Source organism: Juglans microcarpa x Juglans regia, chromosome 6D (assembly GCF_004785595.1).
Source record: "Juglans microcarpa x Juglans regia isolate MS1-56 chromosome 6D, Jm3101_v1.0, whole genome shotgun sequence".
In the NCBI taxonomy this organism is placed as follows: Eukaryota; Viridiplantae; Streptophyta; class Magnoliopsida; order Fagales; family Juglandaceae; genus Juglans; species Juglans microcarpa x Juglans regia.
In genome coordinates, this window is record NC_054604.1 from 12,251,503 (window position 1) to 12,272,527 (window position 21,025).

General features: G+C 37.0%; 1 protein-coding gene across 1 annotated transcript; it reads left to right on the forward strand.

Moving 5' to 3' along the window:
* The first annotated feature begins 249 nt into the window (after nucleotides 1-249).
* Nucleotides 250-20,885, forward strand: LOC121234686 (nucleolar complex protein 3 homolog). The gene is made up of 13 exons (XM_041130738.1): nucleotides 250-535; nucleotides 1,183-1,352; nucleotides 1,477-1,682; nucleotides 2,069-2,277; nucleotides 3,084-3,186; nucleotides 8,339-8,502; nucleotides 15,716-15,854; nucleotides 16,553-16,729; nucleotides 16,812-16,948; nucleotides 18,313-18,642; nucleotides 19,323-19,462; nucleotides 19,570-19,667; nucleotides 20,319-20,885. The coding sequence occupies exons 1-13, from the start codon at nucleotides 372-374 to the stop codon at nucleotides 20,817-20,819; spliced, it is 2,538 nt and encodes an 845-aa protein (XP_040986672.1). The 5' UTR covers nucleotides 250-371; the 3' UTR covers nucleotides 20,820-20,885.
* The last annotated feature ends 140 nt before the right edge of the window (nucleotides 20,886-21,025 follow it).

Genomic DNA, 21,025 nt, shown 5'->3' on the forward strand with positions numbered 1-21,025 from the left:
TTTAACTCATACAAATCGCGAAATCCAGTACTATGAGCATAATAAAAATCTATCGTAAATATCGGGAAAAATAAGATAAAAATATCAATAGCAATAAAATAAAATAGTAAATAAGCAAAAATTATATTACAATAATATTTAAACTTTATGATATTTTATGAATTTTATTTTTATCATTTTTAAAACTCCATAAAAACTCAAATTATTTCTTTATTATTAAACATTTTCCATTTCGTTCAGGTTAGTTTTTTAAAAAAGAAAAAAATTGGGCCGGCGCGGTTTCTCTCCGTCCCTCACGCGTCTAAAACCCTAGCAGAGACCCAAACGACGCCAAAGCGGTAGTTAAACGGTGGTGCTCCCTCGGATTCCTGATGGGGAAGAAGAGCCAGAAGCCGAAGATAGTACTTCCACCGGAGCTTCCTCCGGAGATATTGGAGGAGGAAATCGAAGTCTCCGACGATGACTTACAGTTCGTCAAAGAGAACCGTGACTACGCCGTCGGCTTTTCCCGCTTGGACACCCAATCCATCACCAAGTCCGCACCGTCTATTCTTTTTTCCGTTACATTTGCTGTGAACCTTTGGCATTTCACTGTTATAATGTTTTCTACATGCTTAATCGAATTTTATTCTTCAACAGAGAGAAGCTAATTCGAATGCCAGCAATAAGTTCTGGTTATATTTATGGAAACTGATATATTCATGCAGAATACCAACAAAATGATGTTGATATCTTATTATCTTCATGTGGAAGACCCTGACGAAGTTTCGTTATGCTACAGATGCTACGCTTGATTATTCTTGAAATTGCAAATTTAACTTATCATAATGAATAATATAAATTGTAAAGCTGTTAGGAAGTAAAAATATTTAAGAAAAACTTCGTGTTCTTTTTGAAATTTTATGCCATACATCTATATTTATGGTTCTCCAAACTGGAAGCTCAAACCTTTTTGCAAACTTGTTTTACTGCTGCGTATATTTGTTCATGCATACATTGGTACATATTTACTACAAATGTAGATATGATTTGCAAATATATGCACATGCACGACTAGACACAAACGTTCTCAAATCCTATACTTTGACCATATCTGTTTATTATGTATGTGTTGTGTGTGTGTATTTTGAAGATTTTGTTTATGTGGTGTGAAGTTCGATAAATTTTCTTGTATGTGCAAAGGCATGTTACTCGTGTAGCTGATGTGAAAGAAGATGCATTGGAAGCTTTGTATGAGAAGCGATTAAAGAAGAAGACATTGCAGAAAGAAAAAGTGGAGAGTGGGCTTCAGGTTGATCCTGTAGACGCCCTTCCTGTTAAGACCTTGGATGGAAAACTCTACTATCGTACACGTATAATTCTTTTTCTCTTTGTTCCTATTTTGTTTGTGCGTGTGTGCGTGCATGTCTTGCCTATTCCAATGAAAGAGCTTCAATATTCCAATGTGTGTGACTGGTTTGTGTCATTACGATGCAGTACAAAAGACCTCTATATTATGTGCAAACAGTGAGGAAGAAACTGGTGAGGATGAGAAGGGTGATAGTGTGGATAAAGGCATCGTGAAGCTGACAAAAGTAGAAAGGAGAGCGAAGCTTAAAAAACAGAAGAAAGAGGCAAAGAAACAAGGGAAGGAGCTGGAAAAAGCAGAGGAAGTACAACAAACGCCACAAGCAGCGGTGCTGGTATTGTCTCAGTTTTTCTATTATTCTGCCTTTTTTTTTTTTTCTTTTTGTTTTGTATTGCTAAAAATTGGAAAACTTTTTACTTTGAAAGAGGAAAGCCCTCCGGATAAAAAAGTTTGAGATCTGAAAATGCGTGATGAGTGCAAACTCCAACAATTGCCAAGGCACATGTACATGGACATTTTAGCTGATACTCAAAGCACATAATTGACCATGGATGACCTGTTGGAAAGACTTATCAATTCTAACTTCTAGTTTCTATATCTATATGTTTATCTTATAGGATCCCATATTTTGAAATTGTGTTCTGTTTTGGCAACAGATAAATAATTCTTTTGAATTTATGCTCTGCATATCCCATGAAGTAATCCATGTTGTATGCGTAGGCTGAGGTGAGAGAAGATCTCACAGCTGAAGAAGCATTCAAAAGTAAGAAGCAAAAGCTTGCAGAGCTGGGAATGGCGCTGCTTGCAGATCCGGAGTCAAATATCAAATCTTTAAAGGAGATGTTGCAAATTTCTAAAGATAATGATGATGCGATTGTGAAACTTGGAGTCCTATCCTTGTTGGCTGTTTTTAAGGATATCATCCCTGGGTAAGGCCCATGCTTTTTTCCTCGTGTGTTGGTAAAAGTATGCATAAGCACAAAGCACCATGGCCGAAGTGTTTACTTACCAAAGGCCAATTGCATTGGTGCTTTTCATGTGAGCATAAAGCACAGAAAAATCATTTTTGCAAATTTTTCAAAAATAAAAAATAGCATAACTCTTCAAATTGAAACAAATATTCTCAGGCATTTAGTTGGTGTTGAAGATCATTTATGTACATGTTGCTGTTTATTGTCATATGTGATGTGCATACTTTGAACCTGATATGATAGTCTATGTTGGCTATTGATATTTGATTGCTTATGTTAACGTCTAGTCAATACCTACAAATTCTGGAGCTTTTTTGGTCATGGCCTTTTTCGTAGATTTTGATTCAACCATGTACTTTAATATGGTTATATTATCAAATATGACGGATGTGTATATTTAGTAAAGCACAAGAGAATTATATAAAATTCTATACTTAAATTTTATGTAATCAGTTGATTACTTGATTGTCATGTTGCAAAATACTCTAGTAATTGAGTTGATATTTGATTGTATGACCATCTTGTTTTTTAAACCTATTTTATCGTATCTAATGGAACTTTCGTTATTATACACCATTTTTAATAACATACACTTTACTTTAATTAGGTGTGTGCTTAGGCCATAATCGGCATTTGTGCCTGTGTACCTAGTGCTATTACCGACATTTTATAATGCACGTTGTACATTTAGTTTACAGCCATCTTTTGTTTTTCTATGCATTAAAAATTTGGTTTCTTACACATCCTTTTATTGTGTTTGACAGCTACCGAATCAGGCTTCCTACTGAAAAGGAGCTCGAAATGAAGGTTTCTAAATCTGTTAAAAAGATGCGGTACTATGAATCAACACTTCTATCTGTATACAAGGTTGGTACTCTTTCTTATGACTATATTCAGATAGAATTGGAGCTTCAGTGCCGAATTGGGTTTGAAAACTTGCTTCGGATTTGTTTCCTCCTTTAGACTTTGCAATGTATTTTGATGCCAAATATGCTCTAATGCTAAATCTTCTTTTCTTGCATTTCAGGGTACTCTATCAATTTTAAGATTGATACCAATGCGTTGTTTTATGATAATTTTGTCTGGCTTATTAGACTCTAAGGCTTCATTTGAATGTTGAGATGAGAGGAGAAATTTGTGAATAGTAGTGAAATAGTTTGTGAATAGTAGTGAAATGGTTTGAGTTAAGATGTTTTATAGGGTTTTGGGAAAATAGAGAAAAAAGGTTGGATAAAAATATTATGAAGGTAAAATATTATTATACTATAATTTTTCAAAATTATTTTTGTTTTGGGATTTGAAAAATTAATTTTTTTTTTTGTGTTTTGTTTGGAAGTTTGTGAAAGTTGTAATGATTGGGTTCTAATTAGATAAAAAGTTGAAGATTTGAAATTGAAAAGTGTTTATGTTTGTGGTGTTTGGATGTTGAGAGGAGATGAGATGGGATGAGACCATCTTGCAATCCAAACGGGGTCTAATTTGCTCCACATTAAGCATTTAAAATTTTGATGAAACCAATTACCATTTTACGTACTTAGTTCATAACAATGCGTTGGTTGATGAACGTACTGCTAATTTCTGATGCACTTGAAATTGATGTAACAAATATCAAAGAACATTCGGCAGTTGTTTCTAAGTGCACAATTTTGGCAACTGAAACAAGTGCATGCAATGGACTGATTGTAGACTTGTAGATTTATAATGTTTTTAAAGATAAGAGTAATTCTTGCAATCTGTATTTTTCCCTATTGTGTTCTAAACAATGTGTGTGTATTTGTGCATCTGACAAGTCCAAAATAGAATTATAATGTAAAAAACAATACACAGGATGTGTATAGACTATGGGTGGGCAGTGGGCTTTGCCACTTGCTATCCCGCCCACCCCGTTCGCAGATCGGGAGCGTTGGGCGGATGCCCACTTTTAGCTGCCAGGGCGCGGGGCTCGGGCTGGGCCCTGGCCTGCTTGGAGTTTATTCTGTCTGCTTGACCAACATTTATATATATATATATATATATATATACACACGTATATATAATAATAAAAAAAAATCGTAAGTTCGAATGACTATTTAACCCAAAAAAATCCTAATTTTCCTCTTCTCTTCTCTCTCTCTCTCTCTCCCGCCCCTCTCCCTCCGCCGTTCTTATCTCATCTTGAATTCTCGATTCTCCTCTCCTCAACTCTCATTCTCTCTCCCTTCGCTGTTCTCTACTCTCCTCTTCTCCTCCTCCTCCTCCTCTGCCCATAGTGCTTTAGTTTTTCTTCTCATTGAAGCATGGCTGTGGAACCACGGTCCACAGCCACAAATGGCCGTGGGTTTGTTTGTGGTTCCACAGCCACAAATGGCCGTGGGTTTGTTCACAAAGCCACGGTGATTCGTGGTTGTACTGTGGTCTTGTCGTGGCTGTGATTTTTAAATTTTCTTTTGGTTGTTTTAATTTTTGTAATTTCTTGTATTTGTTATTGGATGTTAGGTCTGTAAATTTTAGGGATGGTTTTGTGGATTTTTTGTTGTTTTTCGGTTGCTTAGGATTTTTCAGCTTTTTCCGGTTGTTTTTTGCCTTGGGTGCACAAGGTGGGCGGTGGATGCTAGGGGGCAAACGGCCATGGGGGCCTATTGGGCCCCCTGACATCTAGACGTGGGCACTTGTCCACAGGGGCGGTGTTGAGTATGGGGCCCACCCCCCCCCCCCCCCCTTCCCTCTTATGGGTGTGGCTGGGACAGGGCCCCCCTTGGGGGTGGTGCGGGTAGCGCCCCTAGTATAGACTGTGTTGGTGAAAGTGCTGGGTGCACTTAAAGTGCGAACGCCATCTATAGCCTAGGTGCAAAGGGCAAGTGTGCGCTTGATTGAAGTAAAGCACACTTTTTAATATTGATATCATTTTATGCTTAAAAGCAATTTAAAAAGCAAAATGGTGATATATTTAGCCTATATTCTCAACACCAGTATCAACAGTAAGGACAGGTCTGGACAGATTATAACATTTGTGTTTCAACTCAAAATTAGGCATGCAAGACTTCAAATCATTGTGTAAGCATCCACGCACCATAAAATTAAAAAATATGAAAAACCCATGCTATGTAAATTAGAAATCAGTCTAATCTTATTGTTGGAAGATTTTAGAAGGCCGAACAGCACTCTTGAAATGCTGCTTTTCATTCTTCTGCTATTATAAATCATTAACCCCACAATAACTTTATAAAATAACACTGGGAGTGAATCAAGGCCCTTACCTCCATCACAACCCTAGGAAAAACACTGAGAGTGGCTGATATTGAGTTTTTGATGAATTTAGCTGGAAGAATTGAGTCTTGCAATGATTTACATGACAAACCATTTAAGAGAGATGCAGAAATACATTAGAAGGTTATTAAATATATAAACTTGAACCTTTATGAAAAATATTTAGAAACCTTGAGAAAAACTCACCTAGATCACAAAAGGGAGGCCAGCAGATAGGACTGCAGTTTTATGATGTTTTTGACGGTTGAGTTTAGATCTTTCTTTTTCGATACTTTATGACATTGTTTGATTGTAATTGATTTTAATGGCATGAACTTTTTTGACTTCTTATATCACTAAACTAGCATGCATAGGCAATGCTCTTGTATATGTCTTGTGTATTTAGGCTCTTACATATTCTTATGATCAATAAAATTTTGTATACTGAGAAAAAAAAATGAAGCTTTTTTTTTTTTCCCCCCTCCATTTTAGGGGTTGGAAAGAAGCAGCTATGGGGAAAAATTAGTTGGAATAATGAGGTTTAGTATCCTCTTTTTATAAGTGAAACGAATCCCATTGGGTGCAAACAATCTCTAGGGGCTATCAGATTGGGGGATTTTCCCCTTGATTTACCTGAGGTACGCTTGCGAGAAACTCCTTACTGAGGGCCTCCCGGGATTTGGTCAAGATGCTATTCCCGGACACCCGCTGCCAATAAATAAAAAATATTTTTTTTATAAGTAATAGTTAGGGTTGTTTTTGGCTACATTAAGATTGATGAGAATGGGCTACTCTTGGAGAAATATTTTGGATATGTTCTTAGAGTTTGGCAGCAAGTTGTAAAAGTAAAGGAGTTTTAAAATATAGAGTTTATCCCAAAATAATAGAGCTGGCAGATCTGATTGGTCAAGAGAAACCCCTTTCCTCTAGTTTTTCATGTATCTTTTTACTATTCTTATTAGAACAGGAATTGGATCTTGGTACACGTTAATTCTAGGCACTAACAACTTTTGTAACACTTCCTTTAAGCTCATTCAATAAAACAACTAATAATTACAAAACTACGAAATTCTTATTTTACCCTTTGATAAAGTCTTGGGTGTGACAATTAGTTGGATTAAAAGTTGAGTAAATTGAATAAAGACAGGTTTATATTGAAAACTGGAAGATAGAGTAGATAATTATAGAACTTATGAGAGATGCCAGTGAAACATGTGAGAACCTGATGAAGAGATACTCTCGTCTACTGAAATAGGAGATGGTTGTATCCAAAGTTGTACTATTTTTCTTTTCAGTTTGGTTCATTACTTTGGATGACTGAGCACTAGTATTGGAATAGGCATCCTCAATTTAAGCCAACAGTTTACCTAATATATGCTCAAAAACACCTGCATTGGATTAGGCAAGTCCAAATATATTTGACTTTGAGCTACAGTGTTTCAAGAGCTTGGATCATATTTGACCTGCTACTGTAGCTCAGCCAAAAGTTATTTTATTCTCTCTCTTTCACGCACAATGGTCACATGCACAGAACCTCTCTTTCCCTCGGTTTTGTTTTTTTTCTCTTCCCTTCCCCTCCCAAGCCTTCCCTTCCCACACGCACAACAGTCACACGCACATGGTGAGATACTAGCATACGGTTTTGTTCGTTGTTCTTATTTAGAACTTCACATTTCAGTAACGCGGTACTTTTCTTTCAGCTTTGAAACTGACCTGGGACATTGGAGGAATACCTTGCTGATTTGTGGAGACATTGTCTAGATCAATAATTGTTTTGACACTTACCCAACCTATCAAAGTTATTAAAAAAGTATTTTGCCCCCCAGACCCTGGCATTCTCTACAGCATCCCCAAATGGAACACTAGTATAAAAGATTTGTAGTCATTAGTGTTAAATGACCATTGAAAATATGATTGTTTAAACAATAATTTAATTATAATTTGATTATTAATTAACATATGATCCGTAGAATTGCAAAATATGAGAAAAATAAATTAGATAAAAAAATAAAAAATATTAGATTAATAATATTTTATTATTATTTTGGCTAATAGATGGATAATCCAATGTGGGAATAGGTTTTGAATGGAATAGGCAAAAGACAAAACATGTGATATTAGCCAGATTTTAGATTTGCCTTTGCCTATTCCAATGCTAATGCTTTGGAGGGGAATGCACAAATCATGCAAGCCTAATTTATGGTCACTTTGGCAGGCACCACGCTAATTGATTTGAAACACTGTTCTCTTATATATTAAGTTGTTTTTTTGGTGCATGACTTTCAATGTGCATAGCTTTCAATGATTAATTTACTCCTTTTGTTCTTGAGATTGCTATATGAGATGAGTTCTTTTTTTTTCTTCCTTTCTTTTCATGGTATTTATTAAACTGAAATATTTTTCTTTATTTTTCTTTATTTAATATGTTTTTTTGTTTAATATTTATCTTTTGTGATCTTGTTATTTGCTTTATGTGTACTTGGGTCTATACCACAAGTGGCAAGTTTGATAGATTCTGTCTTATGGACCCTTTATTTGACAGAAGTGTTTTAGGATTAAAAACATAGTCTATTTAGTTTGAGGTAATATGGTTGTTGGTTTCATTGACCTTCTAGTTTACTCATTGTCCTAATTGAAGCCTTTGTGGATGAACCAAATTTTAGGTCACTGTATTGGCTCCATATGTAATGTATAAGCATTTTTGCTCCCGTTTCTTGTTTTTAACCATTCATATTATCTTAACAACTTGGTGGTTCATCAGGATATGCTGATAGTTTTATTTTTCTTCATACAGGCTTTCCTACAGAAGTTGATAGTGCTGGAAAAGAAGCTTTCATTTCAGCAGGTTGCTGTTCGCTGTATTTGTACCTTGCTTGATGCAGTGCCCCACTTCAATTTCCGGGGGAGCTTGTTAGGTGTTGTCGTCAGAAACATAGGTTCCTCTGATAATGTTGTGAGGTTTTGATACATTTACATCCTTTTGCTTTTTTACTTTATCAAGTTCTTTGCGTTACGTGGGTTTGGGGTTTAAAGGGTAAAAGACGTTGTATTCACATGGTCTCTGGGATTCCTCGTCATAGAAAACTTTCTCAACTTCTCATTGGTAATGGTTTGAGTGCCTCTAAGGATTAATGTTGCAATCATTATTTGACAAAAACTAGTAGAAACACAAATTGGGGAATTAACTTTCATTCCAAAGTGAACACCTAGGGGTTGGCTCAAGTGGTAAGGGCCTTGGTCTGGGACCTTGGTGGTATGCACCCTCCAGATTTAAGGTTTGAACCCCTCGGTGCAAATAATTGGTAGGGGCCATGTTCCATTGGTGAAAAGCCATTGATTACCTAATGCTTGTGAGGGGGCTGCATTTCACAGATTCGGGGTTGCTTGACAATGGGTCCCGACTGGTAACTACTTTATATCCGGCATGGTGGTTGTCAATCAATGTAGACGATAATAATCATGGTGTTATTACAAGGACTAATCTAAGTAACAATGGTGGAACCGTGGAAGGCAATTTGAAACACAAAAGGTTAGAGGCCGGATATTGACAAATCTGGTTGGCTACCCAACTGCAAATGTCATTACAAGGACTTTTGGAATTGTCATTGGGAGTGGTGTGGGTTTTGGTTGTAGATGGACAGCCTTCTATTACAGTTGAAATAGTAGTCAAGGGATGTGCAATTGTTGTTACAACCGACCCCAAATGAGTGTCCTGGTTTTTTTTTTTTTTTTTTTTTAATTTTAGATTTTTTTATTTTTATTTTTTTTTAATTTTACTTATTTTTAGGCTTCAAATTTTCTAATTTTTATGTTATTAATCGTTTAAATTTCTCTTTTTTTCCTAAAATTTTCTCCCGTTCCTTCTCTTTTCAGTTGAATTTTAGAGTTTTAGTTTATTTTATTTTATTCTTTTAATATTATATTTTATATTTTATTTTTAACGTATTTTATGTTTTTTAAATATTTTTTCAGTTGATCTGGATGGCATGTTGACAGGTTATTCTTATTTTTTAAAAACTAGTTATGCATTTCTGATGGTTATTTTCATTTGATTGGCACAAATGTGGCAAGGCGTCGTGTCAGTGCATTCTATCATTGGATCAATTGAAGTTTGGCGAAGTGACCACTTTAGTATTTGGGCATTATCTTTGGGATCTTTGTGAATATTTTTTTTTTTGTTACATCAATGTTCAATTTGAAATAAGGCTAAACCCCGGAGACCAGTGCAGTAGTTTTCCCAAAACTAAACTACATTTGATCAAAAGAACTATTCCTAGCTTGTGGGGATGGCAACATGTAGCTTTGTGCTTTTTGGACTCAATAGGTGCACGAGGGGGATTTTTGAGTGTGGGATAAAAAAGTGGTGGAAAAAACTGACAATGACACAGGAATTCACAGTGCCATGTTTGTCTAGAAATGTGGCAGATCACTTCACTTGGGCCACTGTAGGAGTCTATGGTCCTAACTCTTGTCATGCTAGAAGACTTTGTATGGAATGAGTTGGTGGGAGCTGCCTTCCTGCATTGTGAGATATTCCAACATGACCTGATTTTCGAGTGACAGGTTGGGAGTGGTGGAATTATAGAACTTTATTGTTGAACAAAGTCTCATTGGTCTTTTGATCGCAAGGGGTAACTTTACATGATCTAACTCTGGATGGGAAAGGAAGCAATATTCCTTGAGTGGCGTAAAGTGGACTATCGAGACTATGTTTGAATCAATTTCCTAGTCTCCTTGGTTGTGGGCATTTTCAAATGTGTGGAAGATACTTCAAGTTTGAGACACTGTGGATGAAATTTGGGGGGATTGTAGATAAGGTAAAAATGTGGACTTCGTATTGCTTTCAAGGTTCTCTAAGGGAACATTTGGTTCGCAAAATGGGATTCTTATTTTTAGAGGATTGAGAAATGCCTAATTCCATTCCTTTCGGATTCAAAATCCCATTCCTATTCTTTTATATGGTGATAAAATGTAACACTCTTAATTGGAATTTAGCAAGATTCCTAAAATATCCCAAGTGTCAAAATTTTATACCCACAGAAGCCATCATTGTTATTTTTAAAAATAAAATGAAAAATATGGTGGGCAGTCACCACTTTGGGTGGCCGGCCACCTACAAAAGCCCATGGAGGGTGGCCCAGACCCCAATGGAATGGTCTTCTTGGGCTGTCCTACTGCCACCTGGCCCCTTGATTGCCATAAGGACCTATGGTTAACCACCCCCAGCCATAGGGGTGACTGCTACCCAAGTAATTGCTATGGCTGGATGAGGCCACCCCAATAGCCATAGGGACCTATGGGGGAATGCCCTACCACCCTGTGGCCATTGTGGTTGGCAGAATAGGGTGTTCGAAAGGAGTAGGTATTCTATCATTTTCAGCACCTAGTTTGGTCAAACAAGCACACTCTTAAGTTATGTCCTGGAACTGTAGACTGAGCTTTGAAAAGGTGATTTGAATGTTTGGATTGAGGAAGGGTTTGGCAATTTTGGGGGGGGGGGGGGGACTAAAAAGTCTTCTAGATGAATTGAAGCCATTTAAGGGAAAGGGATTTGGATGTTGAAGAGAAAAAATGAAGGATTTCACTCGTTGTGAGGTGGAAAGACTTGCTCCTTTGGAAGAGGATTGTTGTAGACAGAGATAAAGTGCTATGTGGTTTTGGGAGGGTGATAGATGTACAAAGCTTTTACACTAGGTGGCCATTTTGTACCAATGAAGCAACTTCATCATGTACTTGAAGAGAACTATCCAACCACTGACTGATCAGTGACATATGGTATATTTTTACATGAGATTGTAGAATAAACAGTTTAGCTAGAGATCTAAGTTGGATTAATTGTCTTTCGTGGCACTGAGAGCAGACAAGGCAAATTGGTTGGATAGGCCATTTAAGGAATACGAGGTTATGGGTAACAGTTTCTAGTTCTTAAATCGGTGTACTCACATGTATACTTCCAGTGTACTTGGGCTATGCCTATTTTTATATCAATGAAATTTCTTCTTACTTACAAAAAAAAAAAAAGGAATACGAGGTTATTGAGGGTGTAAAAGATATGAATGGAGACAACGCCCTAGGACCCCAGTGGTTGTTCTATGGCATTTTCTCATGTTTATTGGGATGCGGTGAAGGAAGCTTGATGAGGTTATTCCATGATTTTCATGCAAAGGGAATATTTTTGAAAAGCCTTAATGAGATATTTATAGCCCTTATTATGATGAATGCAAGTTTTTTTGACATCAAAGACTCTAGACCTATAAGTCTTGTGAGTGGATTCTACAAAATTATTGCTAAAGTCCTTGCTAATGAATTGAAGGTTGTGCTGGAAAACATCACCTCTCAATCTGAATATGCCTTTATTAGGGGAAGACAACTTTTAAACTCAACTTTTATTGTTAATGATTGTTTGGACAGTAGAATAAGATTGGGGGAGCTGGATGTTCTTTGCCAATTAGACTTATACAAAATGTATGGTCATGTTATTTAGGAGTTTTTGCAGTATATGCTGTAGAGGTGTGAGTTTGGGGAGAAGTCCACTTGGATGGTTGGCGTCGGGGGATCATTTCTCTCTCTTGTTGTTTGTTATCGTTATGGAGGAGCGCTAGTAGTTGCTATGTAACACCCCATTCCCGTAGGATAGAGATATTACCAACATTTAAAACATAATACCCGGTAAAGAGATTCATATCCTGAATTACCTCATTTATTGAAATTCATCAAAACGTTAAAACTGAATTGAACATGATTGTTTTGGAAACTAAACGAAATATAAAGAAACATAAACTAATCCTATGCATGACATAAAAGAAATCTAATTCTGGTGATAAAATCACTTATTCATTCCTAAGTCTTGGTACTAGATCTATTCCTGGCCATCCAGCTCTTCATCATCATAGACATCATCTGCGAGAATCAGACATGGAAGAAAACAAGAAACACACAAAAATAATGAGTTGAATACTCAGTAAGTAGTACATCGTATCGTAAAATATAGTCCTTGCCTAACATACAATTCATTTCTAGGATACCCTTCAGAACGTACATACAACTTCATGAATTTCAATCAAATACGTAACATGATCTTCTGGAAGACTTTACATGCATATATCATCACAGATTTACATGGCACACATTTTCATTATTAACATAAGCGGAAGCATATATAATCAAAACATGTCATTGTGAATGCATAACGTCCTAGTTATCTTGTATTAACATGAAGTGAAACACGCTTGTGTCCGTGTTTCCACTTATCTGGCATAACATGGAGTGAAACACGCTTGAGTCCGTGTTTCACTTAACTTGCATAACATGGAGTGAAACACGCTTGAATCCGCGTTTCGCTTAACTTGCATAACATGGAGTGAAACACGCTTGAGTCCGTGTTTCACTAAACTTGCATATTATGAAGTGAAACACGCTTGAGTCCGTGTTTCACTAAACTTGCATATTATGAAATGAAACACGCTTGAGTCCGCGTTTCATTTAAGTTGAATATCATGGAGTGAAACACACTTGAGTCCGTGTTTCACTAAACTTGTGGTTAACCATGCTTGAGTCTGTGGTACCGTTACATTTCTTATCTTTCTTAATGCATGAGATTTGCTTCATGAACATCTCTAATATGGCATAATCTTGTACATGGTATAGCGTAACATGACATGGCATGGCATATTCTTGTACATGGCATATTCTTGTATGATTTAGCATGGCATATTCTTGTATGATTTAGCATGGCATAGTATAACGTGATATTACATAACATGCTATGAATGTTTTATGACATTCCAAGGCATACATGATCCAGGTACTACTTGAACATGGCATACATGGTTTAAGTATTACACAAACATGGCATATATATAACCTAAGCATTTCATGAACATGGCTTGCATAATCTGACTATTACATGGCATACTTGACTTTGAACTACTACTTCAACATTTCATGGCTTTCATGTGAATTTAGTAACATTAAATCAATCAACAATAAATTCATTCACTCAAGTATAATCTCTTATTTCATCAAGATCGAAAAGTAAACTAACCTTGACTTGCCTCTTAGTGTAGCGTAGTTAACAATCATAAGCACATCACATTTTTTTATACATAATAATAATATTCACAATACGCATTTATTAATATGATCATACTATTTATCTCTTAGCGCTGCTTCCTGATTTTCAACTTGTAGCGCGTTACCTAAACGAGATTCTAGACGTTAATAACTTCCTAGCAAAACATGTCGTAATACTCTACGTAATTAAATACGTATAAGGAATTTAACTACTAATAGACTCCAACAAATGCTTTGAAATCCTTTAAAAATCTTTTATAAAAATTGTGTCTAAATGCTGATAATTGTTCAATTAGATAAAGCCCATGTAAAGGTAATGCATTTCTGAAAATATACTAGCCTTCTTTAAAATTGTAAACCAGTTTCTGTCGACCCAGAGATTAACCACTTAAAGAAAATACTATCTGACTGACTTAAGGCCCCAAGAAGTAGAGGCTCAGGAAATTACACCCTCACGGGTCAAAAGGGCATGCATGGAATTACAGAATTAATGGGGGGCTTTTTGGGAAACTGAAGCACACGGAATAAAACAAGAAGAAAGAAAGAAAAAGAAAGAAGAAAGAAAAGAAAAGAGAAAGAAAGGAAAAGAAAATAAAAGAAGAAGAAGTAAAACAAAGGCTTACGGGAGAGAGAGCTGTGCGATGCTCACCGAGGGAGAGCAGAGTGCGTCTGCGGCTCTAGGTGGCTAGAAGTGACCGGCGACATGACTGGGGGGGTCCCTATGGTGGTGAGACACTGAGAGAGGGAGAGAGAGAGAAACATTGAGAGTTTAGAGAGAGATGGGTTTGAAACTCAAACAACCGAAAGGGAGGAAGGTGGCGCGCGGCGGCAGGGGCTTACCTGAGGGGGTGGGTTCAACGGGGTTGAGTTGGCCCGCGTTTTCTGGCGCCGTGGGTAGGGCTCCGACGTCCTGGGGTGGTCGACGATGGTTGGGCAGAGGTATGGTTTATGCGGGAGTGTTGTTTCTCTTGATATATCAACGTGTGAATCACAGAGGCTTGAGAGTCTTTTATAGGCGATGGGAGGAAGCAACGTGAAGAGATTGGCTGAAATTTGAAATTGCCTAGACTTTAGGAACCTATTCTCACGTGGATACCGTTTCTGAGAGAGTTTGAAAAGTTTGACTTGGAGTTGCTCATACTCTGGAAACCGAAACTAGCACGGGGACTAAGTGGATAGAATATTCGAAGTTTTAAAAGGAAAGGAATCACTAAATCGATCTATCTGTTATCACAAAATCTAAAATAAATAAATAAATATAAAGAAAATAAAATACCAATAAATAAATAAATAAATAAATAAATACTAGTTTTAAACCCTAAATTTAGACCCGTATGTTACATGCTATCACCTGGCAATGTGGATGATGTAGACAACCTAGCCTTATCTTAGGATGCTGGGTGTCTTCATTGCCTATGATGTACCTAGGCCTTCCATTGGGAGCACATTTTAAAGCCAAGTCGATTTGGGGGGGGTATTCTTGAGAAGCTAGAACGTGAAGATAGTTTGGGTGTCATAGATTGATTACATTCTATAGAGCTCTATTGAGAAAGTGGATTTGACACTATGACAATGGATGAGATAGCCTATGGAGATCAGTGGTAGACATGAAGAGGTTTTTGGGATCTATTCAACATTTTTAAGGTTTTGGAGGCATGTGTGGCTGATTATTTACAGCTTTCAAATGACTCCTCAATGGGAAGTGGATTTTATCCGAGAGACATGCCGAACAGACACTAAGTATTCTCCAATTACTAGTAATTAAATGGATCTTCTAGGAATTAGTAGAGTACAAAAACAAAAGATCTGAGTAGCACAGGATTGGGAGGTATCTATACCTCATTTCATATATGGTTTTACTCTTTGATTAAGAGAAGGTGGTGAAGACAAGATACATGGAGTCATACATGTTGGTCCCCATGACAGTTTTACTTTTTCTTGGAAGACCAGTTGGCCCTTGTGAGTGGCTTTTGTTTGGATGTTCCTTAATTTGGATAATTTAAGGAAGAGACATAACTTATCATGCTATAAAAAGTATTACTTTGTCAAACTTTCTGTTTGAAGTTTCTGGCATATCAAAATGTCTACTACTTGACAGGAAACTCTGCTGTGCTACAATTACATCACTTTTTACCAATGAGGGAAAACACGGTGGTGAAGTTACTGTGGAGGCTGTTCGGTTGATTGCAGATCATGTGAAAGCTCATAATTGCCAGCTGCACCCCGATTCCATTGAGGTAGAATGTTTTCTTTTTAAAATGTTGTTTTTCATTAAATGATGCTTGTGTGCTTTAATTTAATCTGTGATTTCATGGATACAACTTGGTTTTTGTTCACTGGACATTATTTAGTTGGAGACACGAAACCCAGTGTATGGTGAATCAATATTTACTTTTAGGAAACTATTGATTGAGCACTACGACTTTGTCGGTGGGATGGTAATGATTTTTTCAGACAGAATATATCTGCAAATATGTTTTCTACTTGTACAGTTGGAAGCTGTACAGAAAATGGATTTAAGATTTAACTGTTCATACTTTATCGGATTTCTTGGGTTATAGTGGTAATTCTTTCAAAGGCTGTTGGAATTTACTTTTCAAGAAAAGACTGTTAAAATGAATAGCCTCATTGAGATTTATCTGCACTTTTCTATTTATTCTATTATGAATTATCCTTGTGTTTTTTGTTTATCGTCTTTTTTTACAGCTGAGTCAAGATTAAGATATATAAGCGGGTAAATTGATGTTAGATTCTGTTCAATATTTACCATTGAGAATATTTGTGACCCATTAATTGATGGGACCAACTTTCCTTCTTGTTATTAGCCCAATATGCTTGAAGCATCGTGTAAATATGGAACCAAGCTGTGTGCTAAAAAAATATTCTTTGGATTACTTTCTAGTCAATGATTTATGATTCTTTTACTGTTTCTTAGGTTTTCTTGTCTTTGTCATTTGATGACAATCTTGGGAGGCCTGAGAAAACAAATGAGAATAACAGAGTCAAATACAAGAAATTTAGAAAAAGAAAACATGTTGAGGAGCCAAGCCAGTTGCCAGACAGTGACAAAAAGAGAAGTAGGAAAGAACAGATGACAAAGATGAGAGAGGAGGTATTCCTTCATCCATAAGAAACATTGTTTTATTGATTTCTTTTGTTTCTAATTTAATAGTTCATCATGATGCTTTGCACAGGTTGCTGCTGATTATAAGGCTGCTTCTTTTACGCCAGATGTTATGGAGCAGAGAAGGATGCAATCAGAGACACTTTCTGCTGTATTTGAGACATACTTCCGCATTTTGAAGCATTCTGTTCAGCCAAAAGCTTCCAGGTGTGTTCCCTTGTTATTACTGTAGGGGATGGGGCATAATATGATTTTAATAACCCATTCTTTCCTGTCACTAAGAGGCTAGTTCATTAATATGCATAAGTTGGAGCTAGTGAGGACATCTCCACTTTTGATTTTGATCAGATTTGCCTATGTGGATTAGCCATGTCTCTGGTGTTTAGATCAAAACTCTAGAATGTGATTATGACTCTGCTACTTGCTTGTGTGATGAGGCTACTAACCCTCTGCCCTGTTGTTATTTCTTGCATGTGGAATCTCAGAAATAGTCTATTTGTGTTGGCTGTCGTTGACCTATTTTATAAATATAATTGAGCACAATTCCCCACGAGGTGCGTGGAGATGCTTTTGATTTTACTCTAGAAATGGATTCCCCAGCACTTGCATTCCTGTTGTCACTTTCAGCATAGTTAGGCTTGGAATTTTGTTGGACCGGCTGAATGGCATAATATTTATGGTTATGAATCTTATGATCATGACTATGGTTGGTGAAGTTGAACTTGTATAGTATAAAACCCAGTGGAAAGAATTCATTGGTGATTTTTTTTCGCTCATGGTTAGGGAATTAACATAATCCTTTTGAAGTTTGAAAATGGTTCATACTTATCAATAGTTGCTTCTGGATTGTGAAATGAGCAACATGCCCATGGGTTTCAATGCACCTTTGTGACAAAAAAGCCTGTTCATTTTAAATGTGACTTGACATGTCAAGGTGCAGCCTAGTGGTCCTTGAGATGAGCCGTAGATTCAGACATCCTGGGTTTGATTCTGCACCCGTTTCCTTGGATTACCTAATATATGGTTCTGGTGGGTGGGGTCGTGTAGCTCAGTGTACATGGCAAGGTTTCATCTTTAAAAAAATACATATGTTTGAGAGCACCTAGATTTTAAAGTATTGGAGTTGGCAACCCTGGTTTCAATAGATTCATCCAGTTTAATTTGACAGATAATTTCGAAATAATGTCCAGAAGCCATTCAACTTGGATATGCATTGTATCGAGTCCTCATTTATAGTTGATTAATCCAAGCCATAAGCTCGTGTCAGTTTTTTTCTTGTTATTAAGACCTTGGTCTTGGTGGTATGCTTCCTCCAAGTCTAAGGTTCGAATCCTCTTGGGTGCAAACAATTCCTAGGGGCCATCGGACTGGGGGAAACTTCCCCCCTTGAATTACCCGATGTGCAATTGCGGGAAACTCCTTACCAAGGACTTGTGCACCCCGAGGATTAGTCATGACTTTGTTCTCGGACACCCGGTGCCAATAAAAAAAAAAACATAGATTTTCTTAGTTCTTTTTGCATTTTACATGCACTAGAATAGCTTTATATTTTCTCTTATTTTATTTTGCAGCAATGAAGAGGTTGTTAGTCCAGTTTCTGGTGCATCTGGGTCCCACCCGCTGCTTGCACCATGCTTGAAAGGATTAGGAAAATTCTCGCATCTAATTGACCTAGATTTCATGGCCGATCTTATGAATTATCTAAAAAGGCTGGCTTCTGGTGGGAGTAATTCTGGCGATTCTTCTCAGAAAAACTCAAATTGCTTTACTGTATCTGAGCGTCTCCAGTGCTGCATTGTTGCCTTTAAAGTGATGAGGAGCAATCTTGATGCCTTGAATGTCGATTTAAATGACTTTTTTGTTCAGCTTTACAATCTTATACTTGAGTACAGGCCTGGAAGGTTAGTAGCTTTTGTGCTGGCTCCAAATGTTGCTCTGGATGCATAGTGCTCTTCTGCTTGCTTTATGGAAAGTTTTTAATATTCAAAACTTGTTTGCTTTGCTGTTAGAGCTTTGTGATACAACCCCTACTCAAGTTTTTTACAGTTTCTATAGTTCCCAGCCCATAAATTTTCTTGACTACAGATGACTTTGCTTCAAATTTTTTAGAGGTTTTTACAACTGACAACATTGCTGATGAAAGAAATAACGCGTCTAAGACACTTTTACATTGATGTGTTGTACCATATTATTGAAATATGGAAATTTGGTCGTCTTTGTACCTATCTACCTTAAACTGTAAGGCGATTTGCAGTGTCGTCTCTGTGTGGCCCCATCTTTATGCCTTTATGCTTGTTAGATGCTTGTAGAAATGAATGCTTTGTCCACCTTTCTGTTTCTCTTTTGCAGATGTTCTTGTTTATTTCCTTCATCATCACCATCTTCATTTTATTTTCAGTCTTTAGTGTTATGTTTTGGGTTGGGGACTGGGTATGCTCTTTCTCATCCCTCGAATCCAATTTCCCATCTCTCTCTCTCTCTCTCTCTCTCCTCCCTCTCCCTCCCTGTCTTAAAGTGGTTGATTGCTCTGTACTAATAAAATTTTCCATTTCATTTGTAATTGTTTTTGTTTGTGGATCAGAGATCAGGGTGGGGTTTTAGCTGAAGCTCTGAAGATGATGTTGTGTGAAGATAGACAGCATGATATGCAAAAGGCTGCTGCATTTGTAAAGCGTTTGGCCACATTTTCGTTATGCTTTGGATCTGCAGAGTCCATGGCTGGTATTTTTTATGGCTGGAAAATTATTTTCTTGCTGTTATAAGATTTGTTAGCAAAAACCTTGTGTTATTCTGTGTTGATTTTATGTTTCTGCTCTGGAACTTTGCAGCATTGGTCACATTAAAGCATCTTCTTCAGAAGAATGTCAAATGCCGGAATCTGTTGGAAAATGATGCTGGAGGAGGCTCAGTTTCAGGTAGCATTGCGGTAAGGTCTTGGCTCCTCTTGAGAAACGGTAAAAAATGACATTGATGTACTTGTTAGTTTAAAACCTCTGGCTATATATTTATGTTCTAATATGATGATAACGCATGATATTAAACACTTTCTTTTTGATTCGTCTGCTAGATTTACTTTTTCTATTGACATATATGGGGGTTTTCTTTCTTAAAAACACTGTTTTCTGACAATGATTGGAGTTATACAGATTTTGAGAAATCAGTGGAAGAGCATAAAATTTTATTTCTTAAACCCTCTTTCTTCCCCCTTTGATTTTCAGGTGTATTTCTTGTATGTATTTCCTCTGTTGGATATATGTGTCAAATTCTGTTTGGACATAGGACTTTATCAGAATGCCTTGTAAGATGAGATGAATTTCTTTGTATGTGCTTCAATGCCATGTAACAAGTTATTCAAATGCTGTTGGAAATATTTGTGCTTGAAATGAACAAAATGGCTAAAAAAGGTAAAAGCAATATGCAATGAAAGCTGTGGAGATCTCATTTGTCTGCATAAAAGTTGCTTTGAGTTGGATTATAATGTAGTCATATGTTACTTTTATGTCCCTACGGTGGGCTTGTGGCATTATTCAATTCTCTTGCATTGATAGCCTACTTGAAATTATGACTCTGTGCGCAGAAATATCAGCCATATGCTTCAGACCCCAATTTAAGCGGGGCTCTCGCTTCAGTCCTTTGGGAGCTCAACCTTTTGTCTAAGCATTATCACCCAGCTGTCTCGGCAATGGCTTCAAGCGTTTCAAGCATAAACACTGGACAGAACCAAGTTTATCTCTCTATCATTTCTCCTCAACAAGCATTTTTGGACCTGTCACTTGAAAGAGAGTCTTTCAACCTACAAAGCGACAGCCTGAAACTGAATAGCAAGCGGAAGAGAGGTAGTGGGTCTTCCAGATCAGCTTGTGTTACGCCACTTACAGATACCATTTCAGTCAGTGATGATGAGGTGAGAAAGAAACTTTCTACACATTTCATGCTTCTTCGTGACATTGAGGAGAATGAAAGATTGAGGGGTGACTTAGATCGTACAACATTCTACCTAAAGCTCTATGAAGAACATAAGAAGCAGCAAAAGAAAAAAGGAAGGACAAAACCCATGAAAAGTGAGAAAAATTGTTGACCATTTGTGATATTTTTGGGTCTCAAGAAATTTTGGGTGGTTGTATAATGTGTTATTTTTCCTACTTTTCCTCTTGGTAAGGTCTTACAGTTGTTTTTTCTAGAGATTTAGTGGTTGCAACTTCTACTTATGGTGGTAATATTACAAATTTTTCTGTTTTTTTTTAAGGGAGTGGCTCGCCTCCTGCATGCCTCCCTCTCATCCAC

What these genes read in the sequence shown, in the direction of transcription:
- LOC121234686 (XM_041130738.1), top strand. Translation starts at nt 372, where the DNA reads ATGGGGAAGAAGAGCCAGAAGCCGAAGATAGTACTTCCACCGGAGCTT. An exon ending in AAAACTCTACTATCGTACAC is followed by an intron (nt 1,353 to 1,476) that starts GTATAATTCTTT and finishes ATTACGATGCAG; the next exon opens with TACAAAAGACCTCTATATTA. An exon ending in CGCCACAAGCAGCGGTGCTG is followed by an intron (nt 1,683 to 2,068) that starts GTATTGTCTCAG and finishes TTGTATGCGTAG; the next exon opens with GCTGAGGTGAGAGAAGATCT.